General features: G+C 38.3%; 1 protein-coding gene across 1 annotated transcript in view; it reads left to right on the top strand.

Annotated features, from left to right (window-relative positions):
• Positions 1 to 17,418: 17,418 nt before the first annotated feature.
• arhgap32b (Rho GTPase activating protein 32b) overlaps positions 17,419 to 21,891 on the top strand; it is a 93,176-nt gene continuing 88,703 nt past the window's right edge. Inside the window, exon 1 of the mRNA XM_073823983.1 lies at positions 17,419 to 17,507. Within this exon, the coding sequence (XP_073680084.1) occupies positions 17,419 to 17,507 (89 nt within the window). The remainder of the gene's footprint in view (positions 17,508 to 21,891) is intronic.

Raw genomic sequence — 21,891 nt, forward strand, 5'->3', positions numbered from 1 at the left:
AACTGACAATTTCTATACTTTTTAACCTTGAATGCTCGTCTTGTCTCATCTCTGCGATGCGCATGTGTAGTCTGTGTGATCCTGGTCAACAACCATCCCATTTTCTTCTTCAATTTCAAAATCGCCCGACACTGCTGTTTTACCTTTTTTCTAAAGGGCGTTTGATGTTTTTTGCACTGGGTAGGTACTTCTGCCACAATGTAGGACGATTTTGAAGTTGGGGAAGAAAACGAGATGGGAGTTTTTTTTGACATACCCTAACTGTCTTGAACCGGAAAATACAGATTCACCAAGATGAGCGTTTCAGGTTAAAAAGTAAAGAAATTGCCAACCCTTGTTCCACGGCTGGGATTGTTTACAGACATTTAAAGCTGCATTTAAACTGCATTTTAGAAGTTCAAACTTGTGGTCACCATTGAAGTCTATATACGGAGATACGTTTTTCTAAAGAAATATAATTTCTTCAGAATTTGTACGTGAGCTACTTCTTTAAACACTGTCATCCATGGACATTGTTAAAAGGAAAAGTGCTGTGGTTTGTGAGATCCTTAACAATGTTAAAGGATTAGTTCACTTTCAGAACTTCATGTTTTCTTTCTTCAGTCGAAAAGAAATTTTGTTTCTTGAGGAAAACATTTCAGGATCTTTCTCCATATAATGGACTATAAAATACAGTTTAAATGCAGCTTTAAAGGGCTCTAAACGATCCCAGCTGAGGAAGAAGGGTCTTATCTAGCAAAATTTCATGAAAGTTAAAGAGTATAGAAATTGTTAATTTGTTTCAAAAAATGACCAATCGTTTCGCTAGATAAGACCCTTCTTCCATGGCTGGGATCGTTTAGAGCCATTCAAAGCTGCATTTAAACTGCATTTTGGAAGTTCAAACTCGGGGGCACCATTGAAGTCCACTATATAGAGATAAATTCTGAAATGTTTTCCTCAAGAAACATAATTTCTTTACAACTAAAGAAAGAAAGAGACATGAACATCTTGGATGACAAGGGGGTGAGTAAATTATTTTTTGTTCTGGAAGTGAACTAATCCTTTAAAGCATATGAGAATACTTTAGCTTTAACATTTCAGTTCACTTTCTTTTAGCATGCAAATTTTTTTCAATTACGGCGCCCGCTTGCACTTTGCATAACCGTGTAGAAACAAACAAACGAGTTACCTACATTTCATGTAACAGTATATTGCTTTGTAGTTTGTGAAATTTAATTTAAAGCTTTATTTGGAGCCAGCATGCATAAGAAAGGTCATTCGGGAAATTATTACTTCACATTTTTTCCTTCCTGGAGGAAAAAGTATGTATTTGCTTGCTCATTATTAAGTTTATTTTAAATCTAGCCATAGCTTGAGTTTCTGTCGAAGCGAAAACGAGGTTAGCCACAATTTGATGAAGCAATTAAGCATAATGATGCATCCATGCATGCAGACATAACCTATTCTTCCTGCACACTGAGGGATAATTAATGTCAGCGACACACAGGGCATGGATCTGATTGTGCATTTGAAACGAACTAGTGCGTTCGATCCAGCCCTGCATCTAAATGACAAAGAGATGATGGAGGTTTTCACTTCCCAAAATCAACCTCGCCGCAGATGACTCAGAGCCCGAGGAAGATTTTGTGTTTTGGCCTTGCAAGGAGACATACTTTAAGCAACAGGCTTTTGGTTCACTTCTCCATGTAATGAGGCCGTGTATCATTCTGTCTTTCTGAGGAAAGATGCCGGTGAAATAAAAGTGAGGCCCTGATGAAACACACAGTCTCTGTTTCATGAATATTAATGTCATATGCTGGTGGTTGACGGCCTAGATTTCTCTCCGTCTCTCTTTTTAGGGGCTGGGATGGAGAGAAGGGGAAAATTCTTGCATTTAGTATGAGAGAGGGAAGCTTATCAGGCCTGTGAATCTCTGCTGGAAGAGCTTTAGGTGAGGTGCTGTTCCTGTTTAGAGCCGGGATGGCACTGACAGGATTATCATGCCGTGTTATTTCTGCCTCATTAATCAAAGTAAGAGGCATGACGATGGGATCCAGACAGTTCACAAAGAATTTAATCTATGCGGGGACCTCACACAGTTTGCGTTCACCGTCGGCCTGTGGGGCTTTTGATTGACCACTTTGTTCACACTAAATTTGATACTGTTGACTATCACAGTCAATCAAAAGATGTTAGTGTACAGAAAAATGAAGTAGGATTTTGGACCAATGAGATTTCATGGCTATGCAGTGCAACTACAGAAACAGAAACAAAGCAATCTGTGACATGTGTAGCCACTTAGGTGCAATTAGGATTCATGTAAGCTTGATAAACAGGCCGCTCAATACTAACTGGCCACATTTGTTAAGTGGCGAGTAGACGGACAATAACTACAAGGAGTCTTCATTATCAGTTATTGCATTGAGTTTGAGTCCTCCAAAGGTCATTGTAATATGCTTGCTCTCTATCTAGTTGATAAACCATCAAACTGGTGTCATTTATCTCTCAGTGTAGCACTCCACAAGGTTCCTGAGTTTCGGCCTTCAAGCCTTGGAGTCTGAAGTGCGAAACTGCATCAGACTGGCAGGATTTTCTCATTTAACTTCTGTAGAGTTTATTTAGCTCTGAACCTGGCTCCAGAAAGTAGTGATGGACTACATTAGTGAAATCACTAAACCGTTCCACAGAAACACTGCAGAGGCCATAAAGAAAATTAGCCTCAGTGCCCAGCTCAGTCTGAGTCATTTCACATTCTCATTTTTTTCTCTCTGTTTTTCAATGCTTCTCCCCTGTTGTGTTTGAATCTAGTATTGTTTTTTTGCAAGCATGTAGTTTTGCCGTTTAATAGACCACTGCAGTGATCAGTTTGAATCAACAATGTTGTTTTGTAAGAAAAAAAAAACATGCTGGTTTTGACCTGATTTTGTAAAGGGTTAGTTCAGCCAGAAATGAAAATTCTGGCATTAATTACTCACCCTCATGTTGTTCCAAACCCGTAAGACCTTCGTTCATCTTTGGAACATGAATTAAGATAGATAGTAGATAGTAAAGCAGCTGACACATTCAGGGCCCAGATAGGTAGTGAAAACATAGTTAAAATAGTCCTTGTGACATCAGTGATTCAACCTAGTGTTCATTTTGTCAGCTATTTTTTAATTTAGTCTTAGTTTTAGTCTGGTGTCAAATGCACCTTTTAGTTAACTTGTCTTTTAGTTTTAGTCGACTAAATGTCTGAGCATTTTAGTCTAGTTGTAGTCAGTGGAAAAACATTTTTGTCATATCTTCATCTTACTGGGTAATGGTTAAAATCATAAAACTAAATTTTAATTGCAGTGATTGTTTTCATTTGGGAAAATACTTTTTATATTTCATCAGTCGCTTTTTCACCAATAATCACAAACCAATTGAATACTCAACTCGCATGCATGGTTTATATTACCTTATATTAGTATGTACTAGGGGTTGCACCTATTAATCGTCTAGTTGATTAGTCGACTTTAATGCTCTGCCATGACGCTTTAAGCTTGACGTCGACTAGTCGCTGGTCCTATAGAGGGCGCAACAGGATAAGAAGTCTTTGAAGTCGACATTTACGCTTTGTGAAAACAGTTAAAATAATAGATAAATGCATACTCCGAAAGCACTCCACAACACGTGTGAGTATACCATCTTGATGTTTAAAACTGAACAGGAGAATGCACGTTTTAAACAGCTTGTTGTTATTGTCGTTCTAATCTAATGCACTGCTGCGTTGTAACGCGCACACACATAGGCTACATGCAGTAGCTCGCTCGTACATAACGTGCAGATCGTGCGGACACAATCATTCAAAAGCGCGGTGAGGAAATGAATTGTCAACACTGTTCCATGATTTCTGGCTAATATAGCTTAGAAACTGAAAAGTTCTAGCATATATTTCTTAGTAATTAAAACCCACAGCTTTATTATTAGGCTTGTAGAGAGACGCTGCCAGGTAGAATTAATTCACACAAGCAATCGCTCTCTCACTAATGACTATATAAACATAATCTTTACAGTGCTACTTTATCTGCTGATTTAGAACGAGCAGAAATCTGTGAGAAATATAACGATCCAAAGACAAAATAACTGATTAGTTACTGATTATACTGATTAGCAAAGTATTATAGGAACAATAGCCATGTAGGCAGCGCTGTGTCATAGCTGTGCACAAGGTGTTTGAGTCTCAGTTCAAGGTTTAAGTGTTTTTGTTCAATAATGGCGTCATAAGCGACTAGTCGATGTCGACTCGACTTTTATCACGTAAATGTCGACTTTAAAAAATCTGAAGTCGTTCAACCCCTAGTATGTACAGATTTATAACAGATTTATCAATTAGAAGCTAAATAAACACCAAAGACTTTAGATAGGCTATATACTCGCCCTGTCTACGTTAGAAAAACTGGTGTAACAAAAACCTAATCTCAAATATTATAACCAAGAAATTCTTAATAGTACTTCCAATTATTCCAAATTGCATTGATGTTTCTCTTTTAAAACAATGGCAAAGAAGACTTATTGCTGCACAGAGGTTACGTAAGTAATGTAACAATAAGCAACCACAATTGCACACAATACAGTCGAGATCTATGACAGAACACAGACTGGCTAAATGACACTTTCATTTGAGCAGATTACCTCAAATTAAGATTATTGAACACCAGTTTACTTGTACAGTACTATAAGTCAGTGTTTTCACATGAATGGTTGCCAGATTGCATAAAGCAAAAAGCTGGAGTAGCCTATGTATCTGTTTAACAGAAAAGCACTGATTGGGGGATTTAAGTTTTTGATATCTGGCAACCTCAAACATGAACGCTCACATAATAGAGTTTTGTACAGCAGTCTGAAATGTTCTGGCTCCACTTTTTTCAACAAAAGTAAAGGTTTTGATTTTTTTTTCTTTTAACTATTTTTAGAGATGTTCCGATACCCTTTTTTCCTTCCCGATACCGATTCCGATACCTGGGCTCGGGGTATCGGCCGATACCGAGTACTAATCCGATACCTGGGTGTGTAATTGTATATACAGCTGTAGATAATACTAATAAATTATTTTATTGTGTGCTTCAGACTTATTCCTTAATAAAACAAATATACAGTGATATATACAGTGAACTAGAGTATTTTTATTATATGACATACATTTGACAGTAATATTTTTTCATATAGTTAGTATTACTAATCTGGTTTTCTGACGTACATCAGCCCTGTTTATAACATTTTGGCCAGAATTTGAAAGATTCTCACTAGATCTCGCAGCAACCTTATTCATTGTGCGGCATTTTCAAATGCTCCTCACTGCATCTCGCAGCAGTAACAGTGTTGCAAAATCAACGTTGGCTCCCGAATAAAGCTGTTCGGGGTTTGTGCAAGTTTGTTTGCATTGCAGTCCAAGCTGATAAACGGTCAGCGCTGAGCAGATCAAACGTGTCGTGTTAGTTTCACTTTCGTTTCGCGTGCCATTTTATGTTTCTCATCTGAGACAGAAATGGCAGAGCTTATGAGTTGAACAACGCGGTGGTCGCGCCAGTGTGACCGCTCACGAAAATTAGTAACACTGGCAGAAAAATTGGTCACAGTCTGGAGCCCTTTAATATTACCGCAAGTGTCCCGCGCGCTTCAGTACAAGAAGTAAACAAACCACGCGCCTGTACAATTCATTAACACAGAACCACGCATTAATTCATATTTAAACAGTCGGTTTTTGGCTTAATATTAGTCCATATCACGATTTGATTTAAGTGTAATGAACTACCTTTGATTAATGCATCAAACTTTGACAAATTCCGTGACGTTCCGCGTTAAACTGTAAGTTCCATTTTGACTGGATTCCGCGATTCCGTCCGTGTTTTCCGCATCGCAGAAATCATAAAGCCCTACATATGAGACATGCCGCCGTTTTAGCGGACAAACTGCTAGCACATTTGTATTTCTTCTTCGCTGCTCTAAACAGTGGTTGCTTGTGGCAACACTGTTTGCATTCTGAGCCGCGAAGAAGAACTGGCTTCTGATTTGCTAGCGGGAATAACTTATATCTTAAGAAAATGGTATCGGATCGGTACGTGGGTTCAAGTACTCGCCGATTCCGATGCTAGATTTTTTTTGTGGTATCGGCGGCATTTCCGATACTAGTATCGGAAACGGAACAACCCTAACTATTTTAGTCTTGTTATTTTTTTTGTCAACAACATTGCATGTTATTATAGACTTAGTTATCATTTAATGACCTTGTTATCGTCATGTCATTGTCTTGTTTGAGTCAGGGGAATTGTCCTTTCTAAAATAGTCTGCTGCTTTATATACACTCAGAAAGTCCAGTTTTGTCAACATTCACACATAGACTAGTCATTAGTCAGGTGGCGACAACCTTTGACCGCTGGATTTAGAAAAAAAAATAATTTCAGGTTTAAAAAGTGTTTCAACATTGCATCTGCTGATGAACACTTATTTTATTTTTTGGAATTCTCACTCAGCAGGTTATTTAACCAGGTATTATGATGTATTATTGAAAGGCTTTTGTCTTTCAAACTCATTAAAATGCACAACTTCTCGTTGTTTCTTAATTGCAGACATTCTCAAACCTTTTGTCATCCGAACCTCTTTCATCTAAAATATTTACTTCAAAGTGGTGGTCAATCAGCAATTCTCCCTTTCCACTGAACTTCGAGCATTGCAACTTAGCAGATGTTGTTTATGCTCAAATAGCAACATTAAACACTAACTAAAGTTAAAAAGTGATCATAATCAATGATTCCTTTAAGTATTTCAAAATCAATATTTTAATAATTAAGTATGACATTTGCACGTTCATGGTTCTCTGACATTGGTTAATGGTCATATGGCTTGCAGGTTTCTCACTTTTTGTATATTTATATCATTATGGTACATGGTTATCCAGTTTAAATCAATGTGATAAACGAGTTAGGTCAAAGGTTTACATTTCCAACGACAATTTTTGTCATGTAATCTGGAATCAGTAATGTATTACAATTTGTAAGTAACCTACCCAGCTCTGCTCGTAGCGTCGTAACATTACAGTTGAACCACTGTTGTCACATGGACTATTTTAGTGACGTCCTTACTACCTTTCTGGGCCTTGAACGTCTCAGTTGCGTTGTTGTCTATCCACAGTCAGAAAGCTCTTGGATTTCATCAAAAATACCTTAATTTGTTTTCCGAAGATGAACGAAGGTCTTACGTGTTTGGAACGACATGAGGATGAGTAACTAATGACTAACTAATGGGTGAACTAGCCCTTTAAAATCTATTGCTTCTGATGCACCACCATTTGGAGTAGACTAGAGCAATGGCTGCTGAAAATTCAGCTTTGCCTTCACAGGAATAAATTACATTTTAAAACATATTCAAATAGAAAACAGTTCATTTAAATTCTAGCAATATTATATTATGCAAGTTTCCATCTGTGCATCACTAATACAGATAGCAGCACTGTACAGTGTTAGGTTTACATGCTCAAAACCGTTACAGAATATGTATTTCCTAGCTTTGTAGTTTTAGGCCTGATAGTGACCTGTAGCCCACGCAGGGGCCGTGTTGTGGGACATTGAGCTGCTCTCTCCACGACCCCACTCTGCTGGATTTGTACAGCCGATCTGCTGAAGCCGTAGGTTTCCGGCCCGCATTGTTTGGAGTGGAGAGTCTTTTCTGTGAGCCCACTGAGCCACAGATTTTTTTTTTTTCAGGCTCGAGTCTCCCTGCCCAGCAGTCTCTGCCTGTTCCCATTCATTCAGACGGCTGCCCACTTCCCATGTAAGCCAGCAATGTAAGCAGAGCCCAGGCTATTCATCAGCACTGACCTTTTCTCCCAAGATTCGGCCCAATTGATTACTGATGTCTGATGCGGGGCGACATACCCATTCAGCCATAACATATGTTTTGAAATGGTTAAATAACACTGCACTGTCTAAACGCAACACACACAACCTCGTCCTGCTTTAAGGAGAACATCCATGGGAAATACTACAAATGTAATATTTCATCAATCATTTGGCCTTGTGTTGCTTTATATATAGGAGGTGGGGAGAGGTATAATTTCCAAATATAGTAAGTTCAAGTTGGTTAACAGTACAAACTGTCTCTTTGTTTTCTCTGTCTAATTAAGCATGAACAGCCATCTAATAGCGAAACCCTTGGGGACGGGCAGCAAAGCGCTTCAAAGCATGCTAATTATTCTCACACAGGTATTAGGGCTAAAATTTCTAGGCTGAAGCGACAGTAGCATGATGAATACCCTTGTAGATCGTGACACACTGACGGGTCTTACCTTGATGATGCTGTTTACCTTACTCTCACTTTTTTTTACTCGGGCAACCGCACATATTTCCCCTTTGCGAAGGCGGTTTGGCAGGTTGCTGTATTGAATCTGGCAGGGCTTTTAGAAGTTCCCCGAACTCCGAATGAAAGGGAAGGACATGCTGAGTCACCCCTCACGGAAAGTGATATTATAGCACTATTTCCAAAACGCATCGCTCTGTATCTGCCACATGATAAATTGTTCACATTTCCTCAAGATTTAGGCTTGAAAATATGCCTTTTTGGTGTTGGCTGAGTGGTTGTTTTTCTCAGTGGTCTTAGTAGCTGGAGATGGGAATCTGAATTGATGTATTTGTCTTAATTGTGCTCTCATCTGAACTGTAGCGCAGTCATTTGTCACAGGGTCAGCGATGCTCAAAATAGCTTAGATGCCCAGATGATATGCATTTTTATTTACCTGTTTTTTTTTCTATTGTCTCATTCTCAGATGTGAGATCTGACTATGAAAATCCTGTGTAAATCAGTTAAAAGCTGCAGTGTTCCTGGCGTATAATTCAGTGAGGCAGGGGCTGGCAGTGTTTCTCATGGACTCACCGGCAGGATGCCGTTTACTCTTATCTCTGCTCTTTTCATTGGCTTTAAAGAGCTGCTCTTCTCTTCAACACAACCTCCGGTAATTACCTATTTGCTAAGTACAAGTTTGCTCATCAGCATCTCCTTTGTCTATGTGAAAAGTCAAAGCAAGTGTTCATATCTTGAGAGAGAGAGATGCTGCAGTGCTACACTGCAAAAAACTGTTTGCCTAATGATTATTTTTGTCCTGTTTTCTAGAGAAAACATCTAAACATGCTTTAAAGTGTTAGTTCACCCGAAAATGAAAATTCTGTCATTAATTACTCACCCTCATGTTTACAAACCTGTAAGACCTTCTTTCAGTTTGAACGAAAATGAAGATATTTTTGATGAAATCTGAAAGCTTTCTGACCCTGCATATACAGCAATGCAACTGACACATTCAAGGCCCAGAAAGGTAGCAAGACATAGATAAAATTGTTTATTTGACACCAGTGGTTAAATCACAAAGTTATGAAGCTATGCGAATACTTTTTGTGGTTTATTTTGCAAAACAAGACATATTTTCTGGAAAAGTCATTTTTGCTGCTTAAGTAAACCATTTTAAAGATGGTTCGTTTTTTTTTTTTTTAGAGGTTCAAGCGCGAAGCGTTAGAATGGTCACAGATCAGTGATATCCACGTAAAACTGATTGTGCAGACCAAACTGTTAGTCGTAGAGACTTGAAACTTGGAGGGATGATAGTACTCCCACTGCCGACAATGTCATCAAGGCTCGCCCCAGTCGGCCTGACAGGGGCGCTACAACGTTCAAAAGTACGAAATCGTTCATAACTCCTAAACCATCAGTTGCAGGCTCAAGTGTCTTTTGACGTTGAAATCCTTGGCTCACGCTGAACCAAACGCATGTGATTGTGACTCACTGTCACAAATGGGTTAACAAAATGTTTGAAAGGGGCAGGGCCACTTTTAGTAAAATGCCTATAACTCTCGAACAGAATGAGATATCTTCACCAAACTCAGAACTTTTATGTAAGAGGGAAAAGACTAATCTGAAGGATAAGGCTATAAGAGGGGGGGAAAAAAAACATAAAAATGGCTATACCTACGCAACCATTTGTCCTATCAATGTGAAAATTGATGTGCATGGTCTTGGTCCAAAGTGCCACAAGTGTCTATATGGACATTGGCGTATCTTTAAAAAAAAAAAAAAAAGAATAAATTTCAGATGAAGTTTAAGCACCTACAGTATTAGACATGGTTGACAGGGGCCGATCGGAACAAAACTCGGTGGGACTCTTTGACTCACAGTCCGAAAGGTCTGTGAGCAATTTTAAAAGAAATCGGCCACTGGGGGGCAGTGGAGCTTTTTTCAAGGGCGTAAAACGGATGTACATTGCACGGTTTTTCGGATATTCACGTGATATTCACATCATATGCAGGGCTCGACATTAAGGCTTGTCCGCTTGTCCGGGACAAGTGGATTTTTTTGTAGGACAAGTGGAAGAGAAAATTGGTTGTCCGACTGGACAAGTTAAATTTCAAACAAAATAAAATGCCATGTTAATTAACGTTATATGCCGTTAACGACAGAGCAGAACGTGCAGCGCAAACACCGAGCGGAATATTGAACAGAGAGCGCAGCGCGCCGACACACACACACACACACGGAACGGAAAAGACCTGCTCGTGAAGTTACTGTACGTTCACACCGCCGCCGACTTGAGCTGCAAAGAAGCTCTGGCCGCCCCGTCAAGAACTCTTGTCAAAAAGTACGAGGAAGCTTGTTGACGCTTTGGCCGCTCTGACGTAGCAGCATTCTATGTTCGATCATGGGAGAGTGCGCGCGGCTCTCTCTCTCTTTCTCTGTCTCGAAATTGCGATAAATTAATCTGTGCGACCTCAAATTATATTTGGAAGCATTTGTGCGAGTGAGAGAAATGAGTGTGGTGCGACTCGGTTTCAAAACTGTCGGTAGCCTAACTACTGACTAGTAGTACAAGACTAAAAGTCTTGATTAACATATCAGTTTAAGAGACGGAAAGACGATCGAGATAGGTTTGGATAAATCTTCAAAAAGGCAATGATGTCATTGAATAAATATGCACGCTGTACGTTTCAAAGTCAAAACGCTGCACGGATGTCTTCATTTGAATGTATCTGACGGGAACAGACTGTCCTCAGAAACATGTCGTTTGCATTGTCATTTCATATCTGATAAAACGGCGTTAGTGCTGGTTTGTGTACAGCTGTTACTATGGAAACCGTAGTATTTCAGCGCTCCTAAAGCGCCCCCTGGTGACAAACAAATTAATTTTTATTTTCAATACATTTTTTCAGCTGTTTATGGTCAAATTATTGGAATTATCGATCCATGTGTAAGTGTGAAATAATTTAATTTGCCTTTTAAAAATCTAAACAATTAAGTAATACTAATGTTATATATCTTATATAAATATAAGAAATTATATACTTGATTTATCCCTTTTAATGGTATAAAGGTTGAAATGACATTGTATTAGATATTTTGTTTTTTGTGTCTGTATCTGAATTATAAATCATGTAATTTTATGGCTTAATATTCTACCGTACATTGTCCAACCCCACTCATACTGTTCATTTAACTTGTGCAGCTCTTAAAAAAAAGGGTCATAAATTGCCTTAAATTGATATTTTAAAATTCTGCAGCTACACTAAATGGTGAAATAAAATTCTTTCCTTGATATTTGTTTATATTTGTGTATTGAAAACATGTTTGATTGACATTTAGACTCCTATCAGATTTTCTATATTTTTAAAAAATGTATTTTTTTTATTTGGGCTAGTTAAATTAATTTTTGGGCTATCAAATTCTGATGAGGACCTGCCCGAAGGGCTACCAGAGATTGACATTTTGCGAGCCCTGAGCGGTCAATCATTCCCTGTCACTGAAACTGCGCTCCGCTTAACTTAGAACCGGCCGTTTTTTTTTCTCTCTCTCTCTCTCTCAACCAAACCCTGTTCCGGCGTTGCACAAACTGCAATTAGGGGTGTGTGAAATGACGATTTTATTTTTATTGTGGACAATTAAAAGGTTTCCACAATCTGCTTTTGAAGAAATATAGTATATTTCGTGCTACAGCGCACATTCTGTCAGATACAATTCTGCCGCCTCCGTGTCAATATACTATACAACGCGGCTCAGATAGCACATGTACGTCTGCAAGATGTCTGATAAAGATCTCTTGATCTGGAAAGCATCTGCTGTGTACAAACATCTGGCAGGCGTCTGTCAGATGTCAGTTAATCAGAATCGGCCATGAAGAATCAAGATCGGTGCATAACTAAAAGAAATTGGGTGCTCCTACATTTTTTGGGATGCTCCTAACTTTTTAAAGTTGGGAGCACCAGTGCTACCAAGTAAAAAAGTTAATTTCGAGCCCTGCCTTACACCAACAGCACCATCTGAGTTCAAACGGGAACGAAAATTTGTAACCAAATGGAAAGATGAATTCGACTGGGTTATTTATGAAGACGGAGAAATGTTCTGTGGCGTCTGTCGGATAGATAGTTTTATTTTTTTTCACCAAGAGTCACCACTGCCGCTGGTGATACACTGTGCACATCAGCGTGCAAAGTATTACTTTGTATTATACTATGAGTCTGGAGATCCTTCTACTGTTCCTTTCTACTTCTACTTCTACGTTCCTTTCTACTGTTTCAACTGAATTGTATTAATATTGATAGTGTTTGGATGCTTTCAATGAATTCTGCATTAGCAAAACGAAAACAAATAAATAAATGAAATTATAAATCTTTACCCGGACAAGTGACTTTTGTGCATGGACAAGTGAAACATAAATTTACTTGTCCGAAGGACAAGTGCCTCAAAAAGTTAATGTCAAGCCCTGATATGACAGAACTCCTCATTCCAGACAACTTTGCCTCTAGAACCATTGATGTCAATCACCTATTTTTTATAGGACTAGGAAAAAAAGCACTGCAGTACAATTCTCTGGACTCTCTATGTCAATAATTATTAAAAAAAGTTGAAATTTACCTTTTGCAAAGCTATAACGGGGTAATTTAGAAAAGGGGCCTGTCTGAATTTACTCAAAATCCCATAAAGCTTAAAGAAACTCAAAACTTCACAAAACCTGGTAAGCACCTGCAAAGCAACAAGCATGCGAAGTTTGGGGAGCTCAGACAACAGATGGCTCTATAACAGTCATAAATGTAACAAAACATCATATTTCTATGGTAAATTACCTGTATTTGCAAAAAAAAAATATTTTTTTTCAAGTGCTTAAAAGCCTCAAAGTGCTTGAACCCTGGTAATTGCTGCTTGCAGCTATATTTTGTATTTATTTGTTTACTTTTTGTGTAAAAACCAAATAATACTGATTAAGTAAAATAATTTTTGCGCTGCACCCAGATCTCACTCTCTGCTTACGATTTATCAAACAGTACAGATTTCACAGATGTTTACCTTGGAGTGTGCATTGTTGATTTATTTGTTTGCCACATCTTAACTATCCCAGGCTGTTGTTTAATGATGAAATCCCCACCATCTCCCATGTATTTGATGTTTTTATTTTTAATGCTTATGTTATTTTCTCTCAGAAATAATGCAGACTATTGCCAGCGGCAGACAATACAAATATATGAATCTTGTATTATTGAGATGTTGTCTGACAGCTCTGAGAAATGGAGGAGAAACATTATTCCTAGTTTTAAACTGCTGTGTATCCCTTCGGATGTTTTAATAGATTCTCTGACCGTCCTCATGTTACATTTGTTGAGGTAATGCTCTGCAGAGGCAGGGCCTTGCCCTCTGATGTAACGCCATGTAAACAAATCCCCATCTTTTTCACATTAGTGCAGGCCACCACGTTTTACACCAGACAGATTGTCTGCCTGTCAATAAGGTCATGTTTCATCCAAATCTTCATGAAGCTGATGCTCCATTATGGGGGTCTGGAACAGTGGGTTTAAAAGTGGGTTTAAAGCCTGTAAAATGCAAATCTCCTCTGACAACTAGCCTAAAAATGAAGGGACGCAGATTAATTAATTTGTACAATTACAATTTTCAAGATGGAATCAAAACAACACAAGCTACAGCCTCTCATGGCCTTGACCTATTCCAAGAACAAAATGTTATTAAAATGTGAATGAATGGTCTTGAGTAAACAGTTTTGTAAATTTTGTGATAACTGATCTAAGGGCCGTTCATTTGTCAATGACAAGCTTTAGCCAAGTGTTGATGTTGAAATGTTTCCCGGTTTCTCACATATTAGATGACTGTAAAGTAATTTGAGTTTAATGAAACACTGAATTTCCATGATGCAATGTAAATGTCAGGAGTTTCTTCTCATTGCTGAATGGTGGGAGGCAGGGAGAAAATCTTTCACTAAGAATACAAATGCTGGGAATGGAACCTGAAACACACTGCTGCTGTACAACAGACATTAGCTGCCTACATAAGATCACTACAGACAGTAGGCGCATAGAAAATGCCTCATTTTGGCCACAATCTAAAGCAGAATTGCATATTTCCTTCACAGATTTGCCAATTCCAGAATGCATTGCAATGAGATCAGTAGGAGGAAAAAATCCCCAAGTTGAGTCTAGAAAAATGCAGATACAGTTCAAGTTTACATATACCTTGTAGAATCTGCAAAATTTTAATTATTTTACTAAAATAAGAGGGATCATACAAAATGCATGTTATTTTTTATTTAGTACATAAAAGATGTTTATAGTCCACAAGAGAAAATAATATTTGAATTTATAAAAAAGTTTACTTACACTTGATTCCTAATACTGTGTTGATCTGAAGGATCCACAGCTGTGTTTTAGTTTTTGTTTAGTGATAGTTATTCTTAGAGTCTCTTGTTTGTCCTGAACAGTTAAACTGCCTGCTGTTTCTCAGAAAAATCCTTCAGGTCACACAAATTCTTTGGCTTTCAGAATTTTTGTGTATTTGAACCCTTTCCAGCAATGCCTGTATGATTTTGAGATCCATCTTTGCACACTGAGGACAACTGAGGGACTCATATGCAACTATTACAGAAGGTTCAAACGCTCACTGATGCTTCAGAAGGAAACACGATACATTAAGAGCTGGAGGGTGAAAACGTTTTGAATTTGAAGATCAGGGTAACTTATTTTGTCTTCTGGGAAACATGTAAGTAGCTTCTCAAGGCCAGTACTAAATGAAAAAAAAAAAAAAAAAAAAAGATATTTAAGCAAAATACGAAAAATCTTGATTATGTTCAAAAGTTTTCACCCTCTGGCTCTTAATGCATCGTGTTACCTTCTGAAGCATCAGTGAGCGTTAAACAACTTTTGTCTGATTGGTCTGGTCATAGCACTCATAAATATTATATAGAATGTGACATCCTTAATGGTTTGGCTAATATTTCACTTGCCTTGTTGGTCTAAACCACTGGTCTCAAACTCAATACCTGGAGGGCCACAGCTCTGCACATTTTCACTCCAACCCTAATCAAACACACCTGATCCAGCTAATCAAGATCTTCAGGATTACTAGAAACTCCAAGCAGGTGTGAGCTGAGCTGGTTGGAGCTAAACTCTGCAGAGCTGCGGGCCTCCAGGAATTAAGTTTGAGACCTCTGGTCTAAACTGTCACATTAAGCAGTTGCTGAACTTGTGGATATCGTTGACAGAATCGTTTACAAGGAAACTTTCCACAAGTTCCGCTCTGCCAGTGCCAAACTCTCACAACAGCCCTTCCCTCTCATTGACATGAAGCTGCTTTTTGAGCGTGCGTGGGTGTACGGCGCTTCCTACAATTTTTCTGCCTGCCAGTCTTTCATAAAGTTCTCCCTGTCTGCTTCAAAGGACACAAAGAAAGCTGCATGGTGGTAGTTGATGGCTACTAAAGCAGGATGGCTGTGTGGGTTTTGGGGTTTGTTGTTTTAAATGGATGAGGGATGTTCTTTTGTTCGGCTTGTCATTTATCTCCTGTCTCTGCAATTAAATCCACACAGAGCTTTGGGGTGGGAGTTTTCCTGTGTGGCAAACATTAACTTTGTTTCTGATTGGGGGCGGCTTTAATGGTAATGTTACCAAGATTTAATAACCTCTGCTAAGTACCTGCTTTTGCACAAGGGGGGGCATTAGATTGTCTTACACTGGATGTTTATTTGATTTGGCTGAACAACTGATATCCACCTTTTTCTTTATCACGGAAGTAAGCCTGTGGGTGAGACGTCCGGTTTATTAGCCGGTATAGGGAAATAATGACAACAGAGTAACAAAGTACAGTAAACGGTGAACTGTTTGGACTACAAACCAGTGTATTCATCATTCATATAAAACATTAAAAATGTTAAGACACACCAATTTGCAATATCAAGCAGCAAAACAAGCCGTTTTGTACAGCTAAAAATAGCTGGTCGCGAATGAGACCGGAAGCGACACCCATAAATTTTACATATGGCCGTGAACACGCTTACAGGATGAAAAAGGTGGATAGGGTGTTCAATAGCTAATGCTGATATTTAAAGACAAGGGTGGCCTACTGGAAAATTATGTGAAAAAAATAAAAATGAAATCCAAACTGAAAAGTTCTGGATGCTCTGTGATGAAAACTTAAAAAGAAAGAAATAGAAAAAAAATCACTGAATGATGCTTTCTTTAGAGTAATTCGAACTGTATGAATATTATATTATTATAGTGTTTTATGTATTATAGTGAGCTGTTATTTTAGTTGGCATCTATGTTAATGATGTAATAACCAAGGGAGTGATAGAGGCAAATATTGACTGTAATATTGACTCACTTTTGAATTTTGTCAATATGCTTCCATGGACTTCAGCATTTGGGCGATATAACCAAGATCTTATATCACGATATGAGTGATTTTTATTTCATGGATTATGTATATATCATGATATAGTTATTGTATAATTAATTTTATTTGAGTGAATCAAGATGATGAATCAATGAAATGATCATTGGCTATTAGATGTTGAAGTACAAATTTCACTGGACACAGTTTTGGTGCACACCTGTGTTTTATTGCAATATAGTAATGAAAAATTAGATTTCTAAATATGTATTTTTCAAAAAAATTTTAAGATATTTGCCAAGGCTCAACGTTTATTTTTGATCTAGCACAAGAGAAACTTATGCTGTTAAGCAGCATACAGGTTTAGGTATCAGCTGATGTGATAATCTCACCAAATACCGAATAACCTGCTTAATCTGCTTGGACTTTTAAAAACTGTATTAACAGATCAGGCTAAATGAATGCAATGACACCATTTGAAAGCAGATGAATAATGTTTTCCTGAAGTCCTAAAAGTACCGAATCAAATATGAAGATCAGAGTTTAGCCCAAGTTTCCACAATCCTCTAGAGACACATCATGACTCACAGAGTCATTTTCCCTCCTCTGCTTGTTTTACTCACATTCGCCCTGTCCATCTTGTTTCGCCTCTCATTTCTAACTCTGTACTGACTCTACATCTTTTTTTTGTTCTCTCTCTCTCCCTCCCTCCCTGCCTCTCTCTCTATCTCTCTCTCTCTCTCTGGCAGGCTGCTCCTGCAGTGATTCAGTATCATGGAGGCTGGCAGTGGGGCTGCTGCAGTGGTGGGAAGTGCAGCTCTCGGACTGCTCGGAGCCACAGGAAGTCATGACATCTCTGACAGGTAAGACTCACCGTCCTTCCTCATCAAACCCCCCCAGGGACTTCTAACTCACCCAGGTTATTTTTAGTCATTTAAGATACCTGTTTGTTTTTACGTGTGTCGCGTTCTTTGCTCCTGTGTGAGTGTGTGTGTCCCTGCCTCAGCATGCCCTCTGCTTTCCTGCTGTTTCATTCATAACTGTAGAGGTTATTTCTGTGTGCAGCTTGTGTGCGCAGCGAAGGCTTGGGCACGTACATCCTATTCCTCTCCAGGGGCTCGAGGAGAAATGTCAGAAGTGCAAGCGCTAGGAGATGCAGCGGAAACAATGTAGGCTAAAGGATCTTTCGAGAGATGCATTCATATATATCCAACTCAGGCTTGCTAGCATAAGTAAATACCCAACTTGAAGTCATTAATCACTTAGGAATAACGTCATCCCTCGTATAAATATATCCCTAACCCCAAAATTTGCAGACGGGTGACATGCTGCTGAGTGCACAGCCTGTATGAAAATCCACGATGCTGAGTAGTAAAGCCGTGGCAGCCAATAAAATGCGTTACAGTGCCAGTACACTCCCACCCACCCACTCTCAACGGCTGAGCTCTGATCGCAAGTCACATGATCGCCAGTGCTCACGAGAGCTTGCACGCTTTGGCATCCTCTCTAAAAATTCTGCCCTAAATCCCTCAACTATCACCTTCCCACCAACGGTTGCAGACTCTACTGTGATTGTCCTGAGTTTTGAGGATTATTGTCCAGCCATTTTAGCCTTTACTTGAACACAATCCAGATCTGGTATGCCGAGGGTTGCCATGGCAGCCACAGCTTAGCATATATTAGATATTAGCACAACATCAGTGAAGGAAAGGCAAGGAAAAGGACAAGGGGAGGCAGCGTGTCGTGGAAAGCTTTCCAACGCGCTCATCATTTTCATACACACCCTTGCTTATGATTCATAGTCACTAGGGGAAATGCTTTAGCTGTGCTGAGGCTTTTCTTCCACAGTCTTGATACTGTGATGAACCCGGAGTTCTGCAGTCCTTCAGCATTCTGTCCTGCCACTGCACTGCATGCGTATCTTAAATAAGCGGCCTCCAGGGTCAGCCTCTGACATCGAATAGCCTCCAGCTAGGCATGCAGTTGGCTTTTTAAAGTGTGGAACAGTCTGCTAAGAATATGTAATAGTTCATTTTGAGGAGTAAACTTTGTTAGCATTCTGATCAATGGCGTCTAGGTTTCAGTGCAAGACCTCTAAAGTAGATCCAGTGTTTCCCCTACCATTATCTTAGGGGGGCGGCCCTAAGATACTGAAGCACGCATACTGAAAATACAATTATTATTTAAACGTTTTAAACTGAATATGATTTTTCTTCCATGTATTGATTTTAACAGTAAATCTCTGTTTGTTTGCCAAAAATTAAAAGGGTTTATTTTTTATTTGATTAAAAAGAAATAAATGTTTATGCTTTCATTTGATTATCAGAAAATTTAAAACACATAAGAATTTCTAAAAAGAAAAAAAAGGGCAAAAGATTGTAGAGCCCTATTGTTCAAAATGTTAAAATCGACAGGTTTGGACTTATTTTTTGACTGAAATAAATGTTTTCGTTATTACACAAAGTAGGCTAAAGTACCTGGGAAAAAAAGTAACGTTGGCTACCGGCACCATCCCCCACCCCCCCTGAGATCAGTTGGTCGCGTGGCCATTTACTTGCCATTTAGGAGACGGTTATTATCCAAAGCGGCTTACTGTGCGCTGATTGCAGGGCCAGTTTGCTCGGAGCAACTTGGGGGTTTAGTGCCTCACTCAAGGGCACTAAAGTGATAAAACTTGTTTGTGATCTGAGGCTGCTTGGATTTTTAAACCACTACCTTGTGTTCGCAGTCTAGATCCTTAATTGTTAGGTCACTGTTTCCATGTAAGGCTCGTGTTCTTTTAGCCCAACACCCGACTGCTGAAGTGATTGCAGGTTGAATGGGACTTTTGAAGAATACTGTATTTTCTAGTGGAAATGCTATGTGGAAATATACTCATAATAACATTTACAACCTTACTGTAAAGTGAGAACAATAGTTATGTGACCCTGGACCACAAAACCAGTCATAAGGGTCAGTTTTTTTAAATTGAGATTTATACATGATCTGAAAGCTGAATAAATAAGCTTTGCATTGATGTATGGTTGTTAGGAAAAGACAATATTTGGCTAAGATACAACTATTTCAACATGTGAGGGTGCAAAAAAATCTAAATATTGAGAAAATTGCCTTTAAAGTTGTCCAAGTGAAATTCTTAGAAATGCAAATTAATAATCAAAGATTAAGTTTTGATATATTTACGGTAGGAATTTTACAAAATATCTTCATGGAAGATGATTGTTATTTAATATCCTAACCATTTTTGGCATTAAAGAAAAATCAGTCATTTTGACCTATACAATGTATTTTTGGCTATTGCTACAGATATACCTGTGGTACTTAAAGGACAAGTTCACTTCCAAAACAAGAATTTACAGATAATTTACTCACCTCCTTGTCATTCATGATGTTCATGTCTTTCTTTCTTCAGTAGTAAAGGAATTGTTTTTTGAGGCAAACATTTCAGGATTTTTCTCCATATAGTGGACTTTAATGGTGCCTGCGAGTTTGAACCTCCAAAATGCAGTTTAAATGCAGCTTCAAAGGGCTCTAAGCAATCCCAGCCGGGGAAGAAGGGTCTTATCTAGCATAATGGTCAGTTATAAAAAAAAAAAAAAAAAGACAATTTATATACTTTTTAACCTCAATTGCTCTGCATGAACTCTGTGCATTCCGGGTCAATATATTTAGGATATGTCAAAAAAAACAATCTCATTTTCTCCCCTTCGACTTCAAAATCATCCTATATTGCTGCAGAAGTACCGACCCAGTGCTTACAAAATGAATGCGCTAGGAGGGTCAAAACACCCTTTACAAAAAAAAGGTAAAACAGCGATGTAGGCTGATTTTGAAGTTGGAGGAAAAGATGAGATGGGAATTTTTTGACATACCCTAACTGTCATGAACCGAAATACACAGAGTTCACACAGAGCTAGACGAGCGTTTGAGGTTAAAAAGTGTAGAAATTGTAAATTTTGTTAGAAATGAACCGTTTTGCTATATAAGACCCTTCTTCCTCGACTGGGATCGTTTAGAGCCCTTTAAAGCTGCGTTTAAACTGCATTTTGCATTTCTTTACAACTGAAGAAAGAAAGACATGAACATCTTGGATGACAAGGGGGTGAGTAAATTATCTGTAAATTTTTGTTCTTGAACTAAAACTCTTCTTTAAGTTTTGTGGTCCACGGTAACATATGATAAATTAAATCTGAGGGTTTTTTTTCCATCACAAAACTTTTGAGAGGTGTTTTGTAACTGCAAATTAATCAGTGAGTAATTTGTCAGACTGATTTAAAGCTGTGGGTTATTAAATTAACCTGTTAATAAAAGTAATTTGTTCACCACTCAAACTGCACTGCAGTGCAATTACAAAAACGTTGTCTATTTTTTTTTGTCCCTCTATATAATTCCCTGTGTGTGTGTGTGTGTGTGTGTGTGTGTGTGTGTTTCCCATCACATTCAATTCAGACTTCAGATTCACAACTCTGATAAAATATAATTTTGTTTGCTACTCTAGATTTACAGTAGTGCAGAAAAAAGTGATAGATTTATTTGACTGCTCTATTAGACAAACCACACACATTTGTTTTTATACATCCCTTAAAATGAATTCGTGTTAGCCCTAATCTTCTTGTGTTGGTGATTGGGTAAGACTGAGCAAACAGCAGTGAGCTCTCTGCTTCCTGAAATATTGCGTGCTGACAGAGTGCATTTCTATCAGCATTTTCCTGTCAGTTGACAATTTGCTCGTCCTCACAGTGACGAAGCATTCCTGCAGAACTTGCCCCTGCTTGAAACTGAGAAGTAGTTTTAATTTTGTCAGCTGTTTTTACTTTAGTGTTAGTCTTTTAATTTAGTCTTAGTCTTGTGTCGAATGTACTTTACTTAACATCATATTTAGTCAACCTTGTCTTGTTTTTGTTTAGTCAAGTTTTAGTCAACTAAAATGTCTGAACATTTTAGTCTGTCATGTTTTCTTCATTCTGTATAAACACCTGTATAATGGTTAAACTGGTAAAAAGTGTTTTTTTTTTTTTCTCAATTAAAATGAAAATGGATTGTCATTTGTGACCCTGGACCACAAAACCAGTTTTAAGGGTCAATTTTTTTTTTAATTGAGATTTATGCATCATCTGAAAGGTGAATAAGCGAACATTGATGTATGGTTTGTTAGGATAGGACAATATTTGGCAGACATACGACTATTTGAAAATCTGGAATCTGAGGGTGCAAAATCTGTATTGGAAACGCACCTAGTGGCATGAAGTA

This window comes from Garra rufa, chromosome 19 (assembly GCF_049309525.1).
Source record: "Garra rufa chromosome 19, GarRuf1.0, whole genome shotgun sequence".
Taxonomy (NCBI): Eukaryota; Metazoa; Chordata; class Actinopteri; order Cypriniformes; family Cyprinidae; genus Garra; species Garra rufa.